The 20,610-nt window shown below is 39.6% G+C and overlaps 1 protein-coding gene across 4 annotated transcripts in view; it reads left to right on the forward strand.

Moving 5' to 3' along the window:
* Window positions 1-458: 458 nt before the first annotated feature.
* The window catches only part of EXOC6B (exocyst complex component 6B), a 618,113-nt gene continuing 597,961 nt past the window's right edge, over window positions 459-20,610 (forward strand). For 3 of the 4 annotated variants that reach the window (XM_021699246.2, XM_044918888.1, XM_044918887.1), the window contains exon 1: window positions 472-675. In XM_021699246.2, coding sequence (XP_021554921.1) covers window positions 563-675 — 113 coding nt within the window. In that variant the 5' untranslated portion in view covers window positions 472-562. Of the gene's footprint in view, window positions 676-20,610 lie in introns of all 4 variants that reach the window. The other variant, XM_021699245.1, reaches the window with a different exon arrangement.

A 20,610-nucleotide genomic window follows, 5' to 3' on the forward strand; every position in this document is an offset into this window, starting at 1 on the left:
CAGGCCCAGTCTTTCTATGAATCCTTCACAGCCAGAACTGATCCCTGAACTCTCTTCTCAGAACTGGCTCACAGCCACATTCTGTCTTATTTCTTAGTTTGGGGATTCTCCAGCTTTCTCCCCCTGAGAGCTTGTAAGATCGCTATCTGCAGAAACCCAGTTTGTTCTTTATATTTCGCGTGTACAGGGCCTTGTGCACTTTGTGGCAAGGGTCTTAAACAAGAATTTGTAGAATCAGTGCCATTGCCTGACTTGGTTACCGTTGCACATGCGGTGTCGTTAACTGTTCCTGGCTTATAGTGGCGTTTTCTACACGCATTTGTGGATTCAAAAAATAAATGAGCAGGACTCAGTCGGTCATTGCCCAGAGAACTACAGGTCCCAGCAGGCGTTGCGCGGGACGTCGGCGGACGCGGTGATGCAAGGGGGCGTGCCGAGCCCGAGGGAGGGGTCGTCCTGCGGGTAGCCGGAGGCTGGGGAGGCTCTGGAACCTAGGGTGAAAGAGGGAGCCAAAGGTGAGGGGAGCTGAAGGAGGGGACGCGCTGCCGGGCGCCCCCAGTCTATGGAGCGGGGTAAGATGGCGGAGGCGGAGAGCCTGGAGACAGCCGCGGAGCACGAGCGGATCCTGCGAGAGATCGAGAGCACCGACACGGCCTGCATCGGGCCCACCCTCAGGTAACCCGGGAACCCGGGCCACCGATGGGCGGGCACGGGCGGGACAGGGGCCAGGCTCCTTCAGGGCTCTGCGCCCGGCCGGTCGCCCGCAGGGCCAGCGCCGGCCCCTCCCTTCGAGGATCCCAGCGAGCGACCTCCACCCTCGGCGAGGCGGGTCTCCCTCCACAGCCCGGACGTGGGTCCCTCCTCGACCGCCGGCGCCCAAAGCCCAGTTACTCTGGAGGCTCCTCTTGCCTTCCTCCAGGCTGGGGCAGTCTTGGTTCTCCCTCCGAGGTTAGCACGGAGCTGGGCGACTAGAGCGCGCCCGGCAGATGGTGGCTTTTAGCAGATTTTCCCCTTGGGGACATCACCCTTCCCCTCCGACTCAAACCCCATCCTGTCCTAGACATAAGTCCTGCTTAACAGACAAAACATAAATTCACCCACGGCCTGATGATCGGAAGTTAAACTCGTGCCTTCTTAAAATCACAGCCACTTCTCAGAAACGAGTTTCTGAAAATCTTAGGCCTGGAAGGAAGGAAGTTTCCCTCAACCCGCGCCCCTCTCCTGGGACGGGGTACTTGCTGAACCCTGTTAGTAGGAAGACCTTTTCCAAAGGTGCAGCCTTATGGTAGTCTCATCGTTGAGAAAAAGTTATTACCCCTTCTACTCTTACTTTGCCCCCTCACCCCCATTTTATTTGTAGATGTCAAAACAAACCTCCACCTACCTCAACTTCGTGTATTTATCAAAACTCAGGCACCACTTACTATGTACAGTGCAAGACATTGTATTAAGCAATTTACAAATGAAACATTTCAATCGCAGAACAATCTTATTAGGTGGATATTATTATTCCCCTCATTTTACAGATGAGGCACAGAGATGTTAAGTGACTTGTCCAAGGTCACACAGAAAGTGGGGGAGTGGTGATTCCTCCTCAGGCTGCCTGGATCCAGGGTCTGCATTCTTAATCTCTGTTGTTATGTCTCCATTGGTGATTATCATCTGTCTGTACTTCCTGTTAATTACTCACCAAATTCAATTTCAAGTCACCTTTCCCTTTCCCCTCTGTTTACTAGTGCCCTGGAACTAACTCATCTTCATCCTTTCTGTTGTACCTCCTGATCTCCATGCAGTCAGTAGATAGATAATTCTCCTACCCAGCTTGTACAGTCTTGGGACACTGTTCCTCCCTTCAAAAAAGGAGTTATTACTCACTGCCTTTTTTTTTTTTTTTCAATGGGGAGGGTTGCCTATGAAAGAGTGTTTGAATGAAGGAGGAGCAGGCTGGAGGCTTTACTCCTCATCTCCACCTGCACATCTTTCTTCTCTCGGGCACATTGTTAGCCTATTTCCCTCTGTGCCTTCTCTGGTCATGACCATCCTGAGTAGTCCCTTTATTGTATTGGGATCGTGACTGTCATACTCCTTTCTTTTCCCATTTTCTTGAGCTCTAAAGGGTGAATGATCCTTATTTCATAATCTTTTATAAAAACTACAGACTACTTACTAGTATTCTAAGTGCATTATTAATGGTTATTAACATTGGGTTTTTTATAGCACAAAATGTTACTGGAGTTACTGAGGTTGCTGTTTCAGTATTTTACTAAGAAATTTGGCTACTGAGCTGCAGTTCGCAGCCAAGCAAAGTTCCCACTGGAGCAGTTGGAATTACCAGAGTTTTTAGGAAGGATTCTTTATCAGAACACCATCAATATTGTCTTGAGTTGGTTGTGGTTTTCAGTTGCTCTCGTTCTTGGTTTATATGATAAGTGACTTTAATTTAGTGTTATCAGTGTAATTTGTTGTGATTTATTATGTTAACCCTCCACTGAATCATAATGCATATCTGTTCAACTGAATTTCGGCCTATAATTTTCTAGTGTCTTGACTTAGGATATATGCATTATGGTTAAAATATGTTACCCATTTGCCCTAAAATTTACTTCATTGTTATCACTGAGTTCTTTTTTTCCCTAGAAGGTGGACTTTTGTAGGGGTAGGTGGATTATGGGATCTTTTGCCCTAAAGGGACATGGTTAAAAAAAAAAAAAGGGGTTTGAGAATGACTGCCCTATCCTACCAGTTTTAATTGCTTTTCCTGACTCCGTGGATCATTATTAGGGGCTCTTAATTTTTGGCCTCATCCTGTGTTTGGCAGGTAACCCTAAATCTTACTGTCATCCCCAAGATTCAAGCACTTGAACATCCTGTAATGCAAGTACTAGTACCCAGTTTTTGTCTTTAGTCTAGGTGGTTTCTGCCCATATTCATAGGGGATGATCTCACCGTTTTCCCTTATCCCATTCAGAGGCAGCAGCTTGCACAGACTTGATGTTTCAGAGCCCACGCCTTACCCTGGATGCCCCTCCATCATTATTATCCCCTCTGTTTTTCCATCACAGTCATTACATAGGTTTGATTAAGGCATTAGGCTCTCTTCCTTAACTTTCCCCTCAACTGTAAATCTCAAATTCCTCTACCGCTCTTCATAGTCCTTTCCATTTCTTCCATCTTTTGAAGTAGCATTTCTAAAGCACTAGATTCTTAGCTGTTCCTGAGCTGGGTTTTCTAACTGAAGAGGAACTGAAGAAGAGAAGAACAGTAGTTGTGGTAAATGTAAGATTAGTATACCCATCCCCACAATATCTGCTCTTCACAAAAATCCACTTAGCTACATTGCCTAACCAGTCTTTCCTTTGCCGGCTGTTGCTTGTGAATCATTACTTGCTTTCTTTCCCTTCTGGGATACCAAATTAGTCTTCCAGTCTTACCCGTTTTTGTTTGAGGAGCCACAGTGGCTTGACTTTTTCATTGTATAGCTCTCCTTATTTTAATCTTGAACAGTGCATGCAATGGTAGTCAATTCCCATATATCATAAGGGAGTGCCTCTCCTGTTTCACTGTATTCTGAAAGGCCCAAGCATATCCACACATATAGAGGCTGTTGCCTAACAAATTCTTTTGGGAAAGCAGCCGTCTCTTTCTTCTCTGTCTTCATCTTTTTTTGGTAAGATTTTATTTATTTATTTCACAGAGAGAGACACAGCAAGAGAGGGAACACAAGCAGGGGGAGTGGGAGAGGGAGAAGCAGGCCTTCCACTGAGCAGGGAGCCTGATGTGGGGCTCAATCCCAGGACCCTGGGATCATGACCTGAGCTGAAGGCAGTCGCTTAATGACTGAACCACCCAGGCGCCCCTTCTCTGTCTTCATCTTAAAAATTATTTTGTTAGCTGCAAGCCCTAATTTTGCAGATGAGGAAAGAGGCCCATAAGACATTAGGGCCTGTCTTTTATTTTTTTTTTATTTTTATTTTTAATTTCTTTTTAAAAAAGAAAATTTATTTGAGAGAGAATGCATGCATGAGCAGGAGGGGGCAGAGCGAGAGAAATTCAAGCAGACTCTGTGCTGAGTGCTAAGCCCATCGCGGAGCTCGATCTCACAACCCTGAGATCGTGACCTGAGCCGAATTCAAGAGTTGGACACTCAATTGACTGCGCTACCCATGCACCCCAGGACCTGTCTTGTTTTTAAAATAATATTGATTCCTGCTCTGTAGTGCTAATACTAAAATATTGATCAGAAATCACTCATGAACGATAGCTCCATATTTTCATTTTTCAAATCCCATCGCTTATTTCTAGTCTTCTTTCATATCACTATTCAGTAGAAGTCATTTCCTCATTTTGCTCTTTGGGTACTAGCAATTAACATTCAGTCTTTTATGCTATTTAAGATTTTGTTTTTAAGCTTTTAAATTTAACAGTGAAATATACAGCCTTTAAAAATATAGCTTTATTGAGGGGTGCCTGGGTGGCTCAGTTGGTTAAGTGACTGCCTTTGGCTCAGGTCATGGTCCTGGAGTCCCGGGATCGAGCCCTGCATTGGGCTCCCTGCTCAGCAGGGAGTCTGCTTCTCCCTCTGACCCTCCTCCCTCTCATGCTCTCTCTCTCTCATTCTCTTTCAAATAAATAAATAAAATCTTAAAAAAATAATAAAAAATAAAATTCTTAAAAAATATATAGCTTTATTGAGATATAATTAATACACCAAACAGTTCACCCCTTTAAAGTATATAATTCACTGGTTTTTAGTATATTCACAGAATTGTATAACCATTACCATAATTTAATTTTAGAACATTTTCATCACTTCAACATCCATTAGTAGTCATTCTCCATTCTTTCCCCACTCCCCAGGCAATCACAACTTTCTGTCTTTATGCATTTGCCTCTTCTGGATATTTCATATAAATGGAACTGTACAGTGTGGGGTTGTGTGTGTGTGTGTGTGTGTGTGTGTGTGTTTGACTTAGCATAATATTTTCAGGGCTCATCCATGTGGTAGCTTGTGTCAGTACTTCAATTCTTTTTATTGTTGAGTAGTATTCCATTGTATGGATATACCACATTTTATTTATTCATGAGTTGATTGACATTTGGGTTGTTTCTGTTTGGGGCTGTTAGAACACTGCTTCTATGAACATGATTGTACTAATTTTTGTGTGGACATATGTATTCATTTCTCTTGGGTATATACATAGGGGTAGAATTTCTAGGTGAGCAGCCAGGCTCCATTCAGCATGGAGCCCACTGCGGGCTCAGTCTCACAACCCTGAGATCATGTCCTGAGCTGAAACCAAGAGTTGGAACCTTAACCAACTGAGCCACCCAGGCGCCCCTGCCAAACTGTTTTCTAAAATGTCAGCACCATTTTACATTCCCACCAGCAATGCATGAGGGTTCCAGTTTCTCCACATTCTTGTCATCACTTCGTATGATTTTTTTTTAATATTACCTGTCTTAGTGGGTTTGAAGCTGCAGTTCACTCTAGTTTCGATTTGCATTTCCCTAATGGCTAATCTTTTCACATGCTTATTAGTCATTTGTTTATCTTCTTTGGAGAAAAGTCTATTCAGATCCTTTGCTCAGTTTTTAATTGGGTTGTCTTTCTATTGTTGAGTTGTAGGAGTTCTTTACATATTCTGGATATGTCTTTTACCTGATAAATGATTTGCAAATACTTTCTTCCATTCTGTGATTTGTTTTTTCATTTTCTTGATGGTATCATTTTCTGCACAGAAGCTTAATTTTTTGTCGTCCAGGCTATCTTAAAAATGTTTTTTTTGCTTGTGCTTTCCTTTTAGACTTTTGCTTTATATATTTTGTTGTTACAAACCTGTACTATTGGTTAGGGACAATTTTTTATCTTGATTATTTAGCTAAGTTGTTTGTAAAGCTGTCTCTTACAGAAAACAAATTGGGATGTTTTCAATTGCTGTTTTGTTCAATGTCATTTGATAATTAAATATGGGGACCTGTTTTCTGCATTTACTACTTTCGTGCCTTTGGCCACATGGCTTTGTTTTCCATCCTCTGCGTCCCCTCTTACCTAAGTTGTACAGAAACCTGTGAAGCAGAATCCTTGGTTCATGACCTTGTCATTATTGGCACATGCGTGGACCTCTTTAAGCTATTAATTATTTTTATAAGGAACTTAGCATTTGAGTGGACAAATTTTTCTCTTCTGTTAAAATGAGGATGATGCCATGTACATTATAGGAACAGTATTTAAAAAAAAAAAAGGAGATAAAGCATATTCTTCATGGTACCTGCTATGTAGTAGTTACTCAGATAGTGTGAGTCATCTTCTGCCCTGTTACCTTTGAGTTTGCTCTGTGGACTTAAGTATTTCTGTTTTGGGAGTTATGTTAGTTTAGTGGTTCTTCGCCTTTTTTTTTTTTCTTTACTCACCTATTTGAGGGATATAATATTCATCAGTGGTCAGACCCATCAAATAATTATTTTGGGATGGAGTGGAGAATGGAGGAGGAGATTAGGACACAGTTATAAAAGCCCCTCCAGGGACGCCTGGGTGGCTCAGTTGGTTGGGCGACTGCCTTGGGCTCAGGTCATGATCCTGGAGTCCCTGGATCGAGTCCCGCATCGGGCTCCCTGCTCGGCAGGGAGTCTGCTTCTCCCTCTGACCCTCCCCCCATCATGCTCTCTCTCTCATTCTCTCTCTCAAATAAATAAATTAAAAAAATATTAAAAAAAAAAAAAAAGCCCCTCCAGTGATTCTGATATAATCCTCCTTGACAATCAGTGAGGGGAAAGAAATGATCTCTCATTGCTGATTGCTTATTTTTAATAAGAGCTCCTTTTTTTTTTTTTTAAAGATTTTATTTATTTATTTGAAAGAGAGAGATAGAGAGAGAGCACAAGTAGGCGGAGCTGCAGGCATAGGGAGAAGGAGAAGCAGGCTCTCTGCTGAGCAGGGAGCCTGATGCGGGGCTCCATCCCAGGACCCCGGGATCATGACCTGAGCCGAAGGCAGCTGCTTAACCGACTGAGCCACCCAGGTGCCCCAATAATAGCTCCCTTTTAAAAGGAACATTTTTATATTTTAATTCTAAATGTTACATGACTTTCAAAAAGATAGAAGAAACAGACAACAAAAACTTAATCCTACCACCCTGTCAAAACTCTTATATTTGCATACTTTTTAACTTTTTCCGTATCCGTTTTATTACATTAGGTATTAGGAGAGTACTATACTCTATGTACTATGTTATATACAGTTTCATACATTGTTATATATTATACAGCTATATCGTTTTAGTGGCTTTATCCATGAATTTACTCATTCAACAAATAGCAACTTTTATGCACCAGATATTCTTCTCGACTCTGGGGTACAGCAGGGAGCAACACAGACAGGTTCCTGCCCTGATGGACCTTAACATTCTTGTGGAACACTCAGAATAAACAAGCAAACAGATGCATAAAGTAATGCTATTTAGTGATTAGTGTTACACATGGTCGGGTATTGTTTTTGATTAGGTGTTTAGAAAAAGTTGCTCTGGCAAAGGTTTGACTAGAGTGAAGGAGCAAGCCATGTGACTCTCCAGAAGTCTTTTCCAGACAGAGGGCACAGTTAAGTGTGAAAGCCCTCAGGAGAAGCATAATGGTGGGAGCAACGGTAGGAGATCAGTCTGGGTCCAGATCATGTAGACTAAGAAAGAGGTACAGGAGCGTTTTGAGCAGCAGAGTGACATGCTCTAACTTAGGTTAAACAAGGAACATTCTGGGTGCTGTGTGGAGATGGAGTAAGAGAGGAAAGAGGGAAGTCAGTCAAGGGGTATTTGCAGTAATGAGAGGCAAGAGGTGGCTGTGGCATGCGATAAAGTGTTGGGAGGAGGTGATAAGAAGTAGCTGGATTTGAAATACATTTTGAAGGTAGAGCCAAGAGGGGTGGGGGGGGGCCGGGTAACTGGGTAATAGACATTAAGGAGGGCACATGATGTAATGAGCACTGGGTGTTATAGAAGACTGATGAATCACTGACCTCTACCTCTGAAACCAATAATACATTATATTGTTAATTGAATTTATTATTTTTTTTATTTTTTAAAGATTTTATTTATTTGTTTGACAAAGAGAGACACAGCGAGAGAGGGAACACAAGCAGGGGGAGTGAGAGAGAGAGAAGCAGGCTTCCCATGGAGCAGGGAGCCCGATGTGGGGCTCTATCCCAGGACCCTGGGATCATGACCTGAGCCGAAGGCAGACGCTTAACGACTGAGCCACCCAGGCACCCCCTGTTAATTGAATTTAAATAAAAATAAATAAATAAAAAAAAGAAAGTAGAGCCAAAATGTTGGATTAATTATGAGGGTTGAAGGAAAAGAATCAAGGATGATTCCAAGGCTCTTGCTTAAGTAACTGGGTGAGTGTGGTTGCCATTTATTGGGATAGGGAGTAAAGGATGAGGAACTTTATTTATTTTTTTTAATTTTTATTTTTTTAAAAGATTTTATTTTATTTATTTGAGAGAGAGAGAGAGAGAGAGAGCACAAGAGGGGGTAGGGTCAGAGGGAGAAGCAGACTGCCTGCCGAGCAGGGAGCCCAGTGCGGGACTTGATCCCGGGACTCCGGGATCATGACCTGAGCCGAAGGCAGTCGCTTAACCAACTGAGCCACTCAGGCACCCGGAACTTTATTTTTCTTCATAGCACTTAAACTCCTGCTTTACACATAGGCTCCTCCATTCCAGGAGGGGAGAGATTTTGTTTCTTTTGTTTGCTGCTGTATCCTGGGAACCTGAAAGAGTGCCTGATGTACAGTTGGTGCTCAATAAATATTTATTGAATGAATAGAATACAAGAATTGTACCACAAACTGTTAATTATCTGGGGGTTGATTAACTGATTTGTAGATTAACTGTCTTAAAAAATATGACCAGGCTTTCGAGAAAAAATAAAACTGAACATCTGGAAAACTTCAACATATGTGTTTATTTTTTAGAATTACATATAATTTTATAGTTCCTCTTTTTCTTCAGCAATCAAAAGTGTAATCTAAAATAATTGGCCCCTAAAACCTGTTTAGTATTTTGTGTCATGTTGTTAAAAGTTTGCAAATTTAAGTATGATAAATCTAGTGATTAAAATACTATAAGTGCACATTGTATAAATAAAGCTTAACATTCAGAAAATTAGAATTGTACATTTGGGGAAAAGGGGGTAGGTAACATTAAATAAGTTTCATTACCATATGGAGTAGGAGAATGACTTTTTTGTGGTTTGATAAAGAGAAGTTAGGTTTTATTTTAATAATGTCATTGAATTTTTAAGCAAATTGGAAAAATGAAAAACTGAAAAAGCCATCTTGTAGCTGATAAGACAGTACTGATTTGGTTCAATTAGCAACGGACTCTGTGTCTGAGTTTTTTGACCTAAATAAACAGAAATTTTCATTGAAGTTCTTCCAGTGGAAGGTTATTCTGATGTGTCATCTGATTAATTAGATTCAGACCACACAAACACTAATAGAGAGAAGTTAAATGGGAGGATAGTATTTGGCTGTCATTCCTTTGGTGACTATCAAGAGTTTATTAGTTATCAGATCCAATATATAATGCTGGTGAAACTAATCTCCTGGAAATATAATGTTGAAAATAAAAAAACGAATAGATGAATTATCTTTATTTGTCTGGATTTGAAATATTTTATTTAATTTTTCCTCCCATTCCCCCTATTTCCCCATTTTATTAGTTTGTTGTTTATTCTTCTATTGTGTTCTTAATGCAAATATAAGCATTTATAATTTTATTTTCTCCCTTTTCATACAATAAGTAATATGCTTTATATATAGTTCTGCAGCTCATCAATATATTTTGGAGAGATGACCATACCTGTATGTAGAGGTTTTCCTTATTTTTAACAACTACATAGTATTCCATTATGTGAGTCTACCATGGTCTATTCAGCCAGTCCCCTATTTCTGTATAGTGGGGTTATTTCTAGTCTTTTGCTGGTTGAAATAATGCAGCAATGATTAACCATGAACATTTGTCATTTCTTCTTTATTTCTTTCTCTCTCTTTTTTTTTTTTAGAGAATGTGTGGGTGTGTGAAGAGAGGGGAGAGGCAGAAGGAGAGGGCACCCCCATTTGTTATTTCTTATTGTACTTTTCATACTTTATACTTTAGGGTAGATCCCCAGAAGAGTAATTGCTGGGGGAGGGGGAGTGGTGTGCCTGGGTGGCTTACTTGGTTAAGCGTCTGACTTTGGCTCAGGTCATGATCTCAGGGTCTTCTCCTGCCCCTTTTGCCCCTCCCCTGGCTCATGCTTGCTTTCTCTCTCTCTCTCAAATAAATAAATAAAATCTTAAAAAAAATTCTTTAAAAAAAAAGAGTGCTTGCTGGGTAAACTGGTGAATGTATATATATATAGTTTGGTATGTATTACACTCTTCAGAGGTTTGACTATTTTGCTCTCCTTCTAGCGGTCTATGATATTGCTCATTTCTCCATAGTTCTTTCCACACAGTGTGTATTAGACTTGATTTTTTGCCAATATGATAAATGTTAAATGGTATTTCAGTGTAGTTTTCATTGGTACTTTTACTGAGTGAGGCTGAACATCTCTTCATATGTTTAAAGGTTTTTTTGTATTATCTGTGTGTGTGTGTGTACTGTCTATATTCTTTGCTTATTTTTCTGTAAAATTGGTATTTTTCTTTGATTTTGCAGCATCAGTAAAGAACCTTTTGTTGTTATGCTTTGCTTAAATACACCAGGAATATACAGAACGCAGTAAATTTTGATTACTAAAACAAAGAAACCATTGTTTTTTAAGGAATGAAAGCTTCAAACTTGCTTTTCATTATTTTAGTTGCAAGGGGATATGAATAAGCAGACATTTTATTTTATTTTATTTTAAAATATTTATTTAATTGACAGAGAGAGAGACAGCGAGAGAGGGAACACAAGCAGGGGGAGCGGGAGAGGGAGAAGCAGGCCTCCCGCCGAGCAGGGAGCCCGATGTGGGGCTCGATCCCAGGACCCTGGGATCATGACGCGAGCTGAAGGCGTCGCCCAACCAACCGAGCCACCCAGGCACCCCTAAGCAGACATTTTAAAAGAGAATTAAAAAAAATCTTATTTCAGGGGCTCCTGGGTGGCTCAGTCGTTAAGCGTCTGCCTTCGGCTCAGGTCATGATCCCGGAGTCCTGGGATCGAGTCCCGCATCGGGCTCCCTGCTCGGCGGGGAACCTGCTTCTCCCTCTTTCCCCACTTGTGCTCTCTCTCTCTCTCTCAACTAAATAAATAAAATCTTTAAAAAATATCTTGTATCAGGAGATTGATAATTTGAAATCAGAAGATTTGGCGTGGGGAATTGCAGTAACATTAGATAAGGCTGCTTTATATACAAATAAAATTCTTAACAAATCAGGTTGTCAATATTTTAGTAAATTCCTTACCTTAAAATATTATGGCATCTCTTCACATATGAATTCGTTGCAAAAAGTTATTGATAAGGACAATTATTTAGTATGGTTTTGAAAGCAGTTTAGAATTTTAGATGATGTTTATGACATAATTTTAGTTTGGAATATGATATACATGAACTTTAGGTTGTTGAGGAAAGCAAAGATTTTCTGATTCTTTACGTCATCGAAGTTGACAATTTATAGTATTTGCTAATGATATAATAATTTATTTGATCATATACCATAATCAAGCTTTCAGCTGAAGGCAACTTGAATAAATAAAATTAGTGAGTGGCTTATCTATGAAATTTGTGATTTGGGGTTGAGATGCTGAGCAGTGATGACATTGTAAATTTTTTTTTTTTTTAAAGATTTTATTTATTTATTTGACAGAGAGAGACACAGCGAGAGAGGGAACACAGGCAGGGGGAGCGGGAGAGGGAGAAGCAGGCTTCCCGTGGAGCAGGGAGCCCGACGCGGGGCTCGATCCCGGGACCCCGGGACCATGACCTGAGCCGAAGGCAGACGCTTAACGACTGAGCCACCCAGGCGCCCCGACATTGTAAATTTGATTGGGAGAAATAGCAGAGATAGTTGTGGGGGGAAGACTTAGTAAAAATCAAAACTGAGTTACACACAGAGCTGAGCTTAAGCACATGAGACTTGAGGTGATTATTAATAGGTAATTTCTTAGAGATTTGTTTCACGGCAGTGGGAAAGAAGAGTAAAGCCATTTTATTTATTTTTTATTTATTTATTTTATTTTATTTTTTAAGATTTTATTTATTTATTTGACAGAGAGACAGTGAGAGAGGGAACACAGGCAGGGGGAGTGGGAGAGGGAGAAGCAGGCTTCCTGCTGAGCAGGGAGCCCGATGTGGGGCTCAATCGCAGGACCCTGGGATCATGACCCGTCCTGGGATCATGACCTGAGCTGAGGGCAGACGCTTAACGACTGAGCCAGGAGTAAAGCCATTTTAAAGTAGTATCTGCCGGAGTATTTAGAAAACAAAGACGACAGTTTGCTCAAAGACTCACCAGTATTGCATGAACTTAGTTCCAGTATTTGAATGAAGGAGAATTTAGGGACAACAGTAATGAAATATTTTAATACTTTGGCTATTTTTAAAAAGCACTTTGTGATGTGTATCTATAAATTATATTTATTTTATAATTATATTTATATTTTCCATTTCTGCAGAATTGTAAATGGTAGATGTTTTCCCCTAACTGCAGGTAACTTAATATTTCTGCCACATCTGACTAATCATCTCTTATTCTGGTTGACAGTTGACTGTTCTTTGTCTCTCTTTTTTTTCTGATTTTCCCCTTGCCTTGTTCTAGAAAGGAATTAGACAATTTCTAGAAATCTACATGATTTAAAAAGTGCACATAATAGATACATCAAAAATGGTGAGGAAATTGGGGTATGAGAAAACAAAGGTAGGAAGAAGACTATGAAGTCAAGAGCAATTAAAAGATTCATATTTGAAGGTCTGTACATTTTCTGAAGGTAGGCCATCAGTTTGGCTCTAGGCTTTCCAGCAGATAGTGCAAAAAAGAGACATGCTCTTTTATTTGAATCATGGTGTTGTAAAATTAAAAAATAGTTGCTTGGGTGCCTGGGTGGCTTGGTTGGTTGGGCGACTGCCTTCGGCTCAGGTCATGGTCCTGGAGTCCTGGGATCGAGTCCCACATCGGGCTCCCGGCTCGGAGGGGGGCCTGCTTATCCCTCTGACCCTTTCCCCTCTCGTGCTGTTTCTCTCTCTCTCTCTCTCAAATAAATTAATAAATAAAATCTTACCAAAAAAAAAAAAAAAAGTAGTTGCTTAAGGAGAAGCACAGCTATTCTTGGTTAGGAGTAAGACCAGAGAACTTTCTCCCATATGTCCTCACAAAGAAGGCCCTGTATAATGTAACTTTAATATCCATATAGTAAATGCAGCAATATGTGACAGGCTGTTTCTTATATTGGCCTTTAGTGAAAGCATATGGCATAACCAAATACAATTTAGTAAAGGCAGATCTGCAGGGAGCCAAAGGAATTCAGTTCTCTCCTGGTCTTGGCTTAATAAAGGCATAGATTTTATAATACCTATAGTGGAAGTTGAAAGTGCATTATCCCCCTGCCCTTTTATTTTTTGATCATTGATCACTTTGAGAATCTTATGAACTCTATCTCCCTTTCCTTAGTAAAATGTATATGTATCCAGTCTCCATGATTTCTGATGTGGAAGAGTATATGCATTGCATATATGCTGGTAAATTCTTCAGAAGTCCTACTTTTAATAGTCAAGGTTTTTGATAGTTAAAAAGAGTATCAGTAAGTTCAAGGTTAGGTATTTTTTTGTCTGTTTTTCTGAATGTATCACTTGCCTCTATTTTTAATTAAGCATAGAGCTAAACCAGCTGTGGGTGGATTAATACCTGTTGATGAAAATTGAAGAGGCTGATACAAGCCACCTTATTCCTCCAGAAGAAGTAGAGTGAGAATATCCAATGATGAGGCAAAGATTCTTCTTTCGAAGTAATTTGGGATGTGTTCTAGCATTGAAATAAATGCTGTTAAGTCCACAATGATTTTATTTGGAATAATCTTAAATTTGATGTTAAAAAATAACCAACCCACCTTGGCTGTTTAAAAATTTGCCAATGAAGGGCGCCTGGGTGGCTCAGATGGTTAAGCGTCTGCCTTCGGCTCAGGTCATGATCCCAGGGTCCTGGGATCGAGTCCCGCATCGGGCTCCCTGCTAGGCAGGGAGCCTGCTTCTCCCTCTGCTTCTGCCTCTCTCTCTCTCTCTCTCTGACTCTTATGAATAAATAAATAAAACATTTAAAAAAAATTTGCCGGTGAATAAAGTAACCATAGATGTTTGCCTTAAGCTATACAATTCGGAATATACTGTCTGGAAAATGTATGCCTCACTAAGGAGGGTATTTACCTGGAACCTACCCTGTTCTAGGTTTATAAATTAAAAAAAAAGAAATATGCAACTCCAAGAGCATAATGATTGATAAAATAATTTTTTTAAAAAGATTTTATTTATTTATTTGAGAGAGTGAGCGAGAGAGAGCAGAAGCCAGGGGAGAGGCAGAGGGAGAGGGAGAAGCAGACTCCCCGCTGAGCAGGGAGCTAAATGTGCTCAATCTCAGGACCCTGGGATCATGACCTGAGCCCAAGGCAGACGCTTAACCGACTGAGCCCCCGAGGTGCCTGACTGATAAAAGAAATTTAAGCATGTCATACATATTTGTATAACTAAAATTTAGAACATTGAAATACACATTATCTGGTGAAACATCCAAGTGAACAAGATCTCTCACAGTGCAACCAACTAGATTACCTTAATGTGATTTATGATGATACATATGGATTGAACTCTGTTACAAATACCTGCTTGCCTTTCAGTCTTGAAGATAATCACATTAACATGTACCTTGCACTGTAGTGAATTTACCCTTAGTCACGACTGTGATTTGATAATCTAGATTGATCAATGGATTAAAGCAAAAGTAAAAACAATGACAACAAACTTTTTTTTTTAAAGAACAGTTCTATCATTTTTTGAGTTTTTAGATGCTTCCAGTGCTTAGAATGCTAGATAAATGTTCTCTTGTATGTTAGATAAATGATGAAGGCCATTTGCCAAAAATGATGATTTGGCTTACAAATACAAGCTCTTTCGCTATATTTGTTTTTGATTAAGAAGCTGTGGAGTAACACGGGCTTCTAATTTTGATTGTGCTTTTATATACTTGGAACATGACAAACTCTGTGATTAAAATACATCTTTTGGCACTATATTATCTAATGGAGCACTGACATCTTTTAGTATGTTGCAAGCCAGGTGTCTTTACTCCTTTTGTTCTCAATATCTCTATTTTTGAAACTTGCTTCTTTGTTTTTCTCTTTTCAAATTGTACCTTTGTTTCTTTCCTTATATTTGTGCTTGCTTTTTGTTTTTGTACCCCCCTTCTATTTCCTGTAATTTAGAACTTTAAAACACATATTATTCAGCAAAACATCTAAGAAGACAAGAATTACCACAGTGCAGCTAACTTCCACTTGCTGGGATAGCTCTACTGCCAATAAACAATAAAATTCTAAAGGTATTGATATAAAATATGATCTTATCAAGCAATAGGAATGAGTAAAAACAGCAGACATCGAGGTTGACTGAATCTATGTTATGAAACATTTTTGGTAAGGAGTTTGATTTTGGGAAAGACATGTTTGTGTAACTTTTTTTTTTAAAGATTTTATTTATTTATTTGACACAGAGAGACACAGCGAGAGAGGGAACACAAGCGGGGGAGCGGGAGAGGGAGAAGCAGGCTTCCCGCGGAGCAGGGAGCCCGATGCGGGGCTCAATCCCAGGACCCTGGGATCATGACCTGAGCTGAAGGCAGATGCTTAACGACTGAGCCACCCAGGCGCCCCTATGTAACATATTTTTAAAAAAGGAAAGAAATAAGGGAACTAGCCAAGCAATTTGTTTTTGATGAGGTAGAGGAATTTCTTGACATTTGTAAGGAAGAAGTGTACAATGACAATCTTTTGGCATTGGAGTAGTAAAAGTAAGAGGAAAGTGAAATGAGAAGAGCTCTTAAAACCCAAAGAAAAATAGGCTATTAGAAGCATTTTAAATGGTAAATGTGGCTGTGACTATATACATTATTTGCTTTTTTAAAAATTAAAATTTTCATTTTGAGATAATTGTACATTCACGTGCAGTTGTAAGAAATAATACACAGATCCCTGTACCTTTACCCAGTTTCCTACAATGGTAACATTTGGCAAAACTGTAGTACACTATATCATGACCAAGATATTGACATTGTGTCTTCAAGGTCAGGATTTAGAATACTTCCATCACTACAGGGATCCCTTACATTGCCTTTTTACAGACACAATCGCTTTCTTTTTGTCTCCATCCCTTCTTTAGCCCCTGACAACCACTAATCTGTCTTCTCTTTCTATAATTTTGTCATTTCAAGAATGTTATATAAATGGAATCATACAGTATGTAACTTTTTGGAATTGGCACTTCTCACTCAGCATTAATTCCCTGGAAATTCATCCCAGCTGGTGTATCTATAGTTTGTTCCTTTTTATTGCTGAGTAGTATTCCACGGGATGGCTGTGCCACAGTTTGTTCAGTTATTCACCCATTGAAGAAGATCTGGGTTGTTTCCAGTTTTTGACTATTAAAAGTAAAGCTGTTATAAACATTTGTGTAAAGGTTTTTGTGTGCACATATGTTCTCATTTCTTTTGGGTGTATACCTAGGCGTGGAATTGCTGGGGCATATGGTAACTCTATGTTTAACTTTTTGAGGAACTGCCAAACTTATTTTCCAAACTGTCTGTACCATTTTACATTCCCACCAGCAGTGTGTGAGGGTTCGAGTTTCTTCAGATCCTTGATAGGCTAGCATTTGGTATTGTCACTGTTGTATTTTAGTTATTCTTTTTTTTTTTTTTAATTTATTCATGAAAGTCAGAGAGAGAGAGAGAGGCAGAGGCAGAGGGAGAAGCAGGCTCCCCACCTAGCAGGAAGCCCGATGCAGGACTCGATCCCAGGACCCTGGGATCATGACCTGAGCTGAAGGCAGATGCTTAACCATCTGAGCCACCCAGGCGCCCTATTTTAGTTATTCTGATAACATGTATAGTAATATCTCATTGTGGTTTTAATTTGCATTTCCCTAATTGCTATTTATGTTGAACATATTGTCATATGCTTATTTGCCATATGTATATCCACTGTGTTGCATTACCTCTTCATGTCTTTTGCCCATTTTCTAATTAGATGTTTTTTTAATGTTGAGTTTTTGAGAATTCTTGATGTATTGTAGATACTAGTCTTTTGTTGATATGTGGTTTGCAGGTAGTTTATTCCGTTGTATAGCTTGTCTTTTCACTCTCTTAAAAGGATCTTTTGCAGATCAGAAGTTTTTAATTTTGATGAGGTCTAATTGATCAGTTTTTCCTTGTATGAATCATGCTTTTGGTGTCAATTCTAACACCTCTTTGCCTAGCCCTAGATCTTGAAGATTTTCTCCTGTTTTTTTTTTTTCCTAAAAGTTTTATAGTTTTACTAAAATGTAACATCTGTGATCCATTTTGAGTTAATTTTTGTAATTTTGTAATTTTTGTGTAAGGATTGAGACTTACTTCAAAGATTTTGTTTTTGTCTATGGATGGCTAATTGCTCTAGTACCATTTATTGAAAAGGCTGTTTTTCCCCTACCGATAGCTTTTGCACCTTTGTCAAATTTCTTGGGGGGGCACCTGGGTGGCTCAGTGGGTTAAGCATCTGACTCTTTTTTTTTAAAAGATATATCTATTTTTAGAGAGAGGGAGAGAGACAGAGAGAGAGCATGAGTAGGAGGGGCAGAGGGAGAGGGAGAGAGAATCCCAAGTGGACTCTGTGCTGATCCCAGAGCCCAACGTGGGGCTTGATATCACAACCCATGAGATCATAACCTGAGCTGAAATCAAGAGTCTGCCGCTTAACTGACTGCACTGCCCAGGTGCCCCTTAGCGTCCCACTCTTGATTTCGGCTGAGGTCATAATTTCAAGGTCGTGAGAATCAAGCCCTGCATGGGGCTCTGCTCTGGGCATAGAGCCTGCTTAAGATTCTCTCTCTCCCTCTCCCTCAACTCCCTCCCCCCCACTCGTGCTTCTCTCTTTCTCTAAAACAACAACAACAAATTTCTTGGGCATTATTGGTGTGGATCTATTTCTAGGTTCTTTCTTTCGTGTTGATCTGTGTGTCTGTTCCTCTGTTAATATCAGTCTTGATTACTGTTTTGATATTGGGTAGACTAATTCCTCCCACTTAAATCTCTTTCAAAAGTTTTAGCTAATTTTTTTTTAAAGATTTTATTTACTTATCTGACAGAGAGAGACAGCGAGAGAGGGAACACAGCAGGGGAGTGGGAGAGGGAGAAGCAGGCTTCCTGCTGAGCAGAGAGCCCAATGTGGGGCTCGATCCCAGGACCCTGGGATCATGACCCGAGCTGAAGGCAGACGCTTAACAACTGAGCCACCCAGGCGCCCCAAGTTTTAGCTAATTTAGTTATTTTGTTTTTCCATGTAAAATTTAGAATATTCTTGTCTATATCTACAAAAATATCTTGCTGAGATTTTGATAGGAATTAGATTAAGCCTCTACATCCTATTTTATAGAGAATTGACATCTTTACTTCATGAGTCTTTCAATCCTTAAGCATGGAATGTCTCTCAGTGTATTTAGCTTTCTTTAGGCTTCTTCTCATCAGCATTATGTAGTGGTTAACATACAAAGTGAGTATGTGTTTTGTTAGAAAAGTGATTGTAAATGATATTATGTTTAAAATTTTGGTGTCATTGTGTTTGTTGCTAGTATATAGACATAATTATTTTTTTGTATGTTTATCTTGTATCTTTGTGACTGCTGAACTCACTGGTATAGGAGTTTTTTTTTGTAGATTTCTTGGAGTTTTCTATGTAGATAATAGTGTCATCTACAAATAGGGACAGTTTTAGTTCTTTTTTTGCTCTGTATGCCTATTCTTTTATTTTTTTCACTGTCTAGAACTTCTAGACATTTTCACCATGGTGAAAATGTGACATCTTTGCCTTTTTCCTGATCTTAGAAAGCATTCACGTTTTCCCCCAGTAAATATAGCATTTTAAGGTTTTTGCAGTGCTTTTTATGAAGCTGAGAAAGTTCCCTTCTATTCCTATTTTCTGAGAATTTTATCATAAAAGAATGTTGAATTTTGTCCAGTGCTTTTACTGCATTGATTATATGTTCATGTGATTTTTCATCTTTACCTTGGTGGATTACATTGACTGATTTTTTTTTTTTTAAGATTTTTATTTATTTATTTATTTGACAGAGACACAGCAAGAGAGGGAACACAAGCAGGGGGAGTGGGAGAGGGAGAAGCAGGCTTCCTGCAGAGCAGGGAGCCCGATGCGGGGCTCGATCCCAGGACCCTGGGAACATGACCTGAGCCGAAGGCAGACGCTTAATGACTGAGCCACCCAGGCGCCCCTACATTGACTGATTTTTGAATATTGCATGAGCCTGCCTCCCTGAAATAAACCTAACTTCGTCATTGTGTATATTTCTTTCTTTCTTTTTTTTTTTAAGATTTTATTTATTTATTTGAGAGAGAAAGAGAGAGCACGAGCAGGGGGAGGGGCAGAGGGAGAGGGAGAGGCAGACTCCTCACTGAGCAGGGAGCCTGATGTGGGGCTTGATCCCAGGACCCTGGGATCATGACCTGAGCTGAAGGCAGACACTTAACACTTAATTTGCCAGTACAAATCTTCCTTGACTTATGATGGGGTTATGTCCTGATAAAACCCCATCATAAATTGACAATTCCGTAAGTTGAAAACGCATTTAATACACCTAACCTACCTAACATCATAGCTTAGGCTAGCCTACCTTAAATATGCTTGGAAAACTTAACATTAGCTTACAGCTGGGCAATATCCTCTAATTCACAGTCTATTTTATAATAAAGTATTGAATTTCTCATGTAATTTATTGAATACTGTACTGAATGTGAGAAACAGAATGGTTGTGTGGGTTCAGAGTGGTTGTAAATGTTTTGGTTGTTTATACTCATGATTGCATGGCTGACTGGGAGCTGCACTCACTGCTTCTGCCCAGCACCCATGAGTGAGTATTGTACTATATATCACTAGCCTGAGAAAAGATCAAAATTCAAAACTTAAAGTATGGTTTCTACTGAACGCGTGTTGTTTTGCACTATTGAGTAAAGCTGAAAAATTGTAAGTCAAACCATGGTAAGTGGGGAACTATCTATTTCTCAGGGATTTTTGTGTTTATGAGGGCTATTGGTCTGTAGTTTGATTGATTGACTGATTGGTTGATTGTCTTCTGGTTTTGATGATAGGGTGTACTAGCTTCCTAAAATTATTTGGGAAGTGTTTTCTCCCTCTTCTATTTTCTGGAAGAGATTTTAGAATTGATGTTAATTCCGCCTTAAACATTTTGTAGAATTGTCCAGTGAAACCATCTAGGTCTGAAGATTCCTTTTTTGGGATATTTTTAATTACAAATTGATTTTTCTTCATAGTTCTAGGACTGTATAAATTGCTAGTTTGTATTGAGTGAATTATGATAGTTTGTCATTTTCTAGGAATTGTTT

This window comes from Neomonachus schauinslandi, chromosome 10 (assembly GCF_002201575.2).
Source record: "Neomonachus schauinslandi chromosome 10, ASM220157v2, whole genome shotgun sequence".
NCBI lineage: Eukaryota > Metazoa > Chordata > Mammalia > Carnivora > Phocidae > Neomonachus > Neomonachus schauinslandi.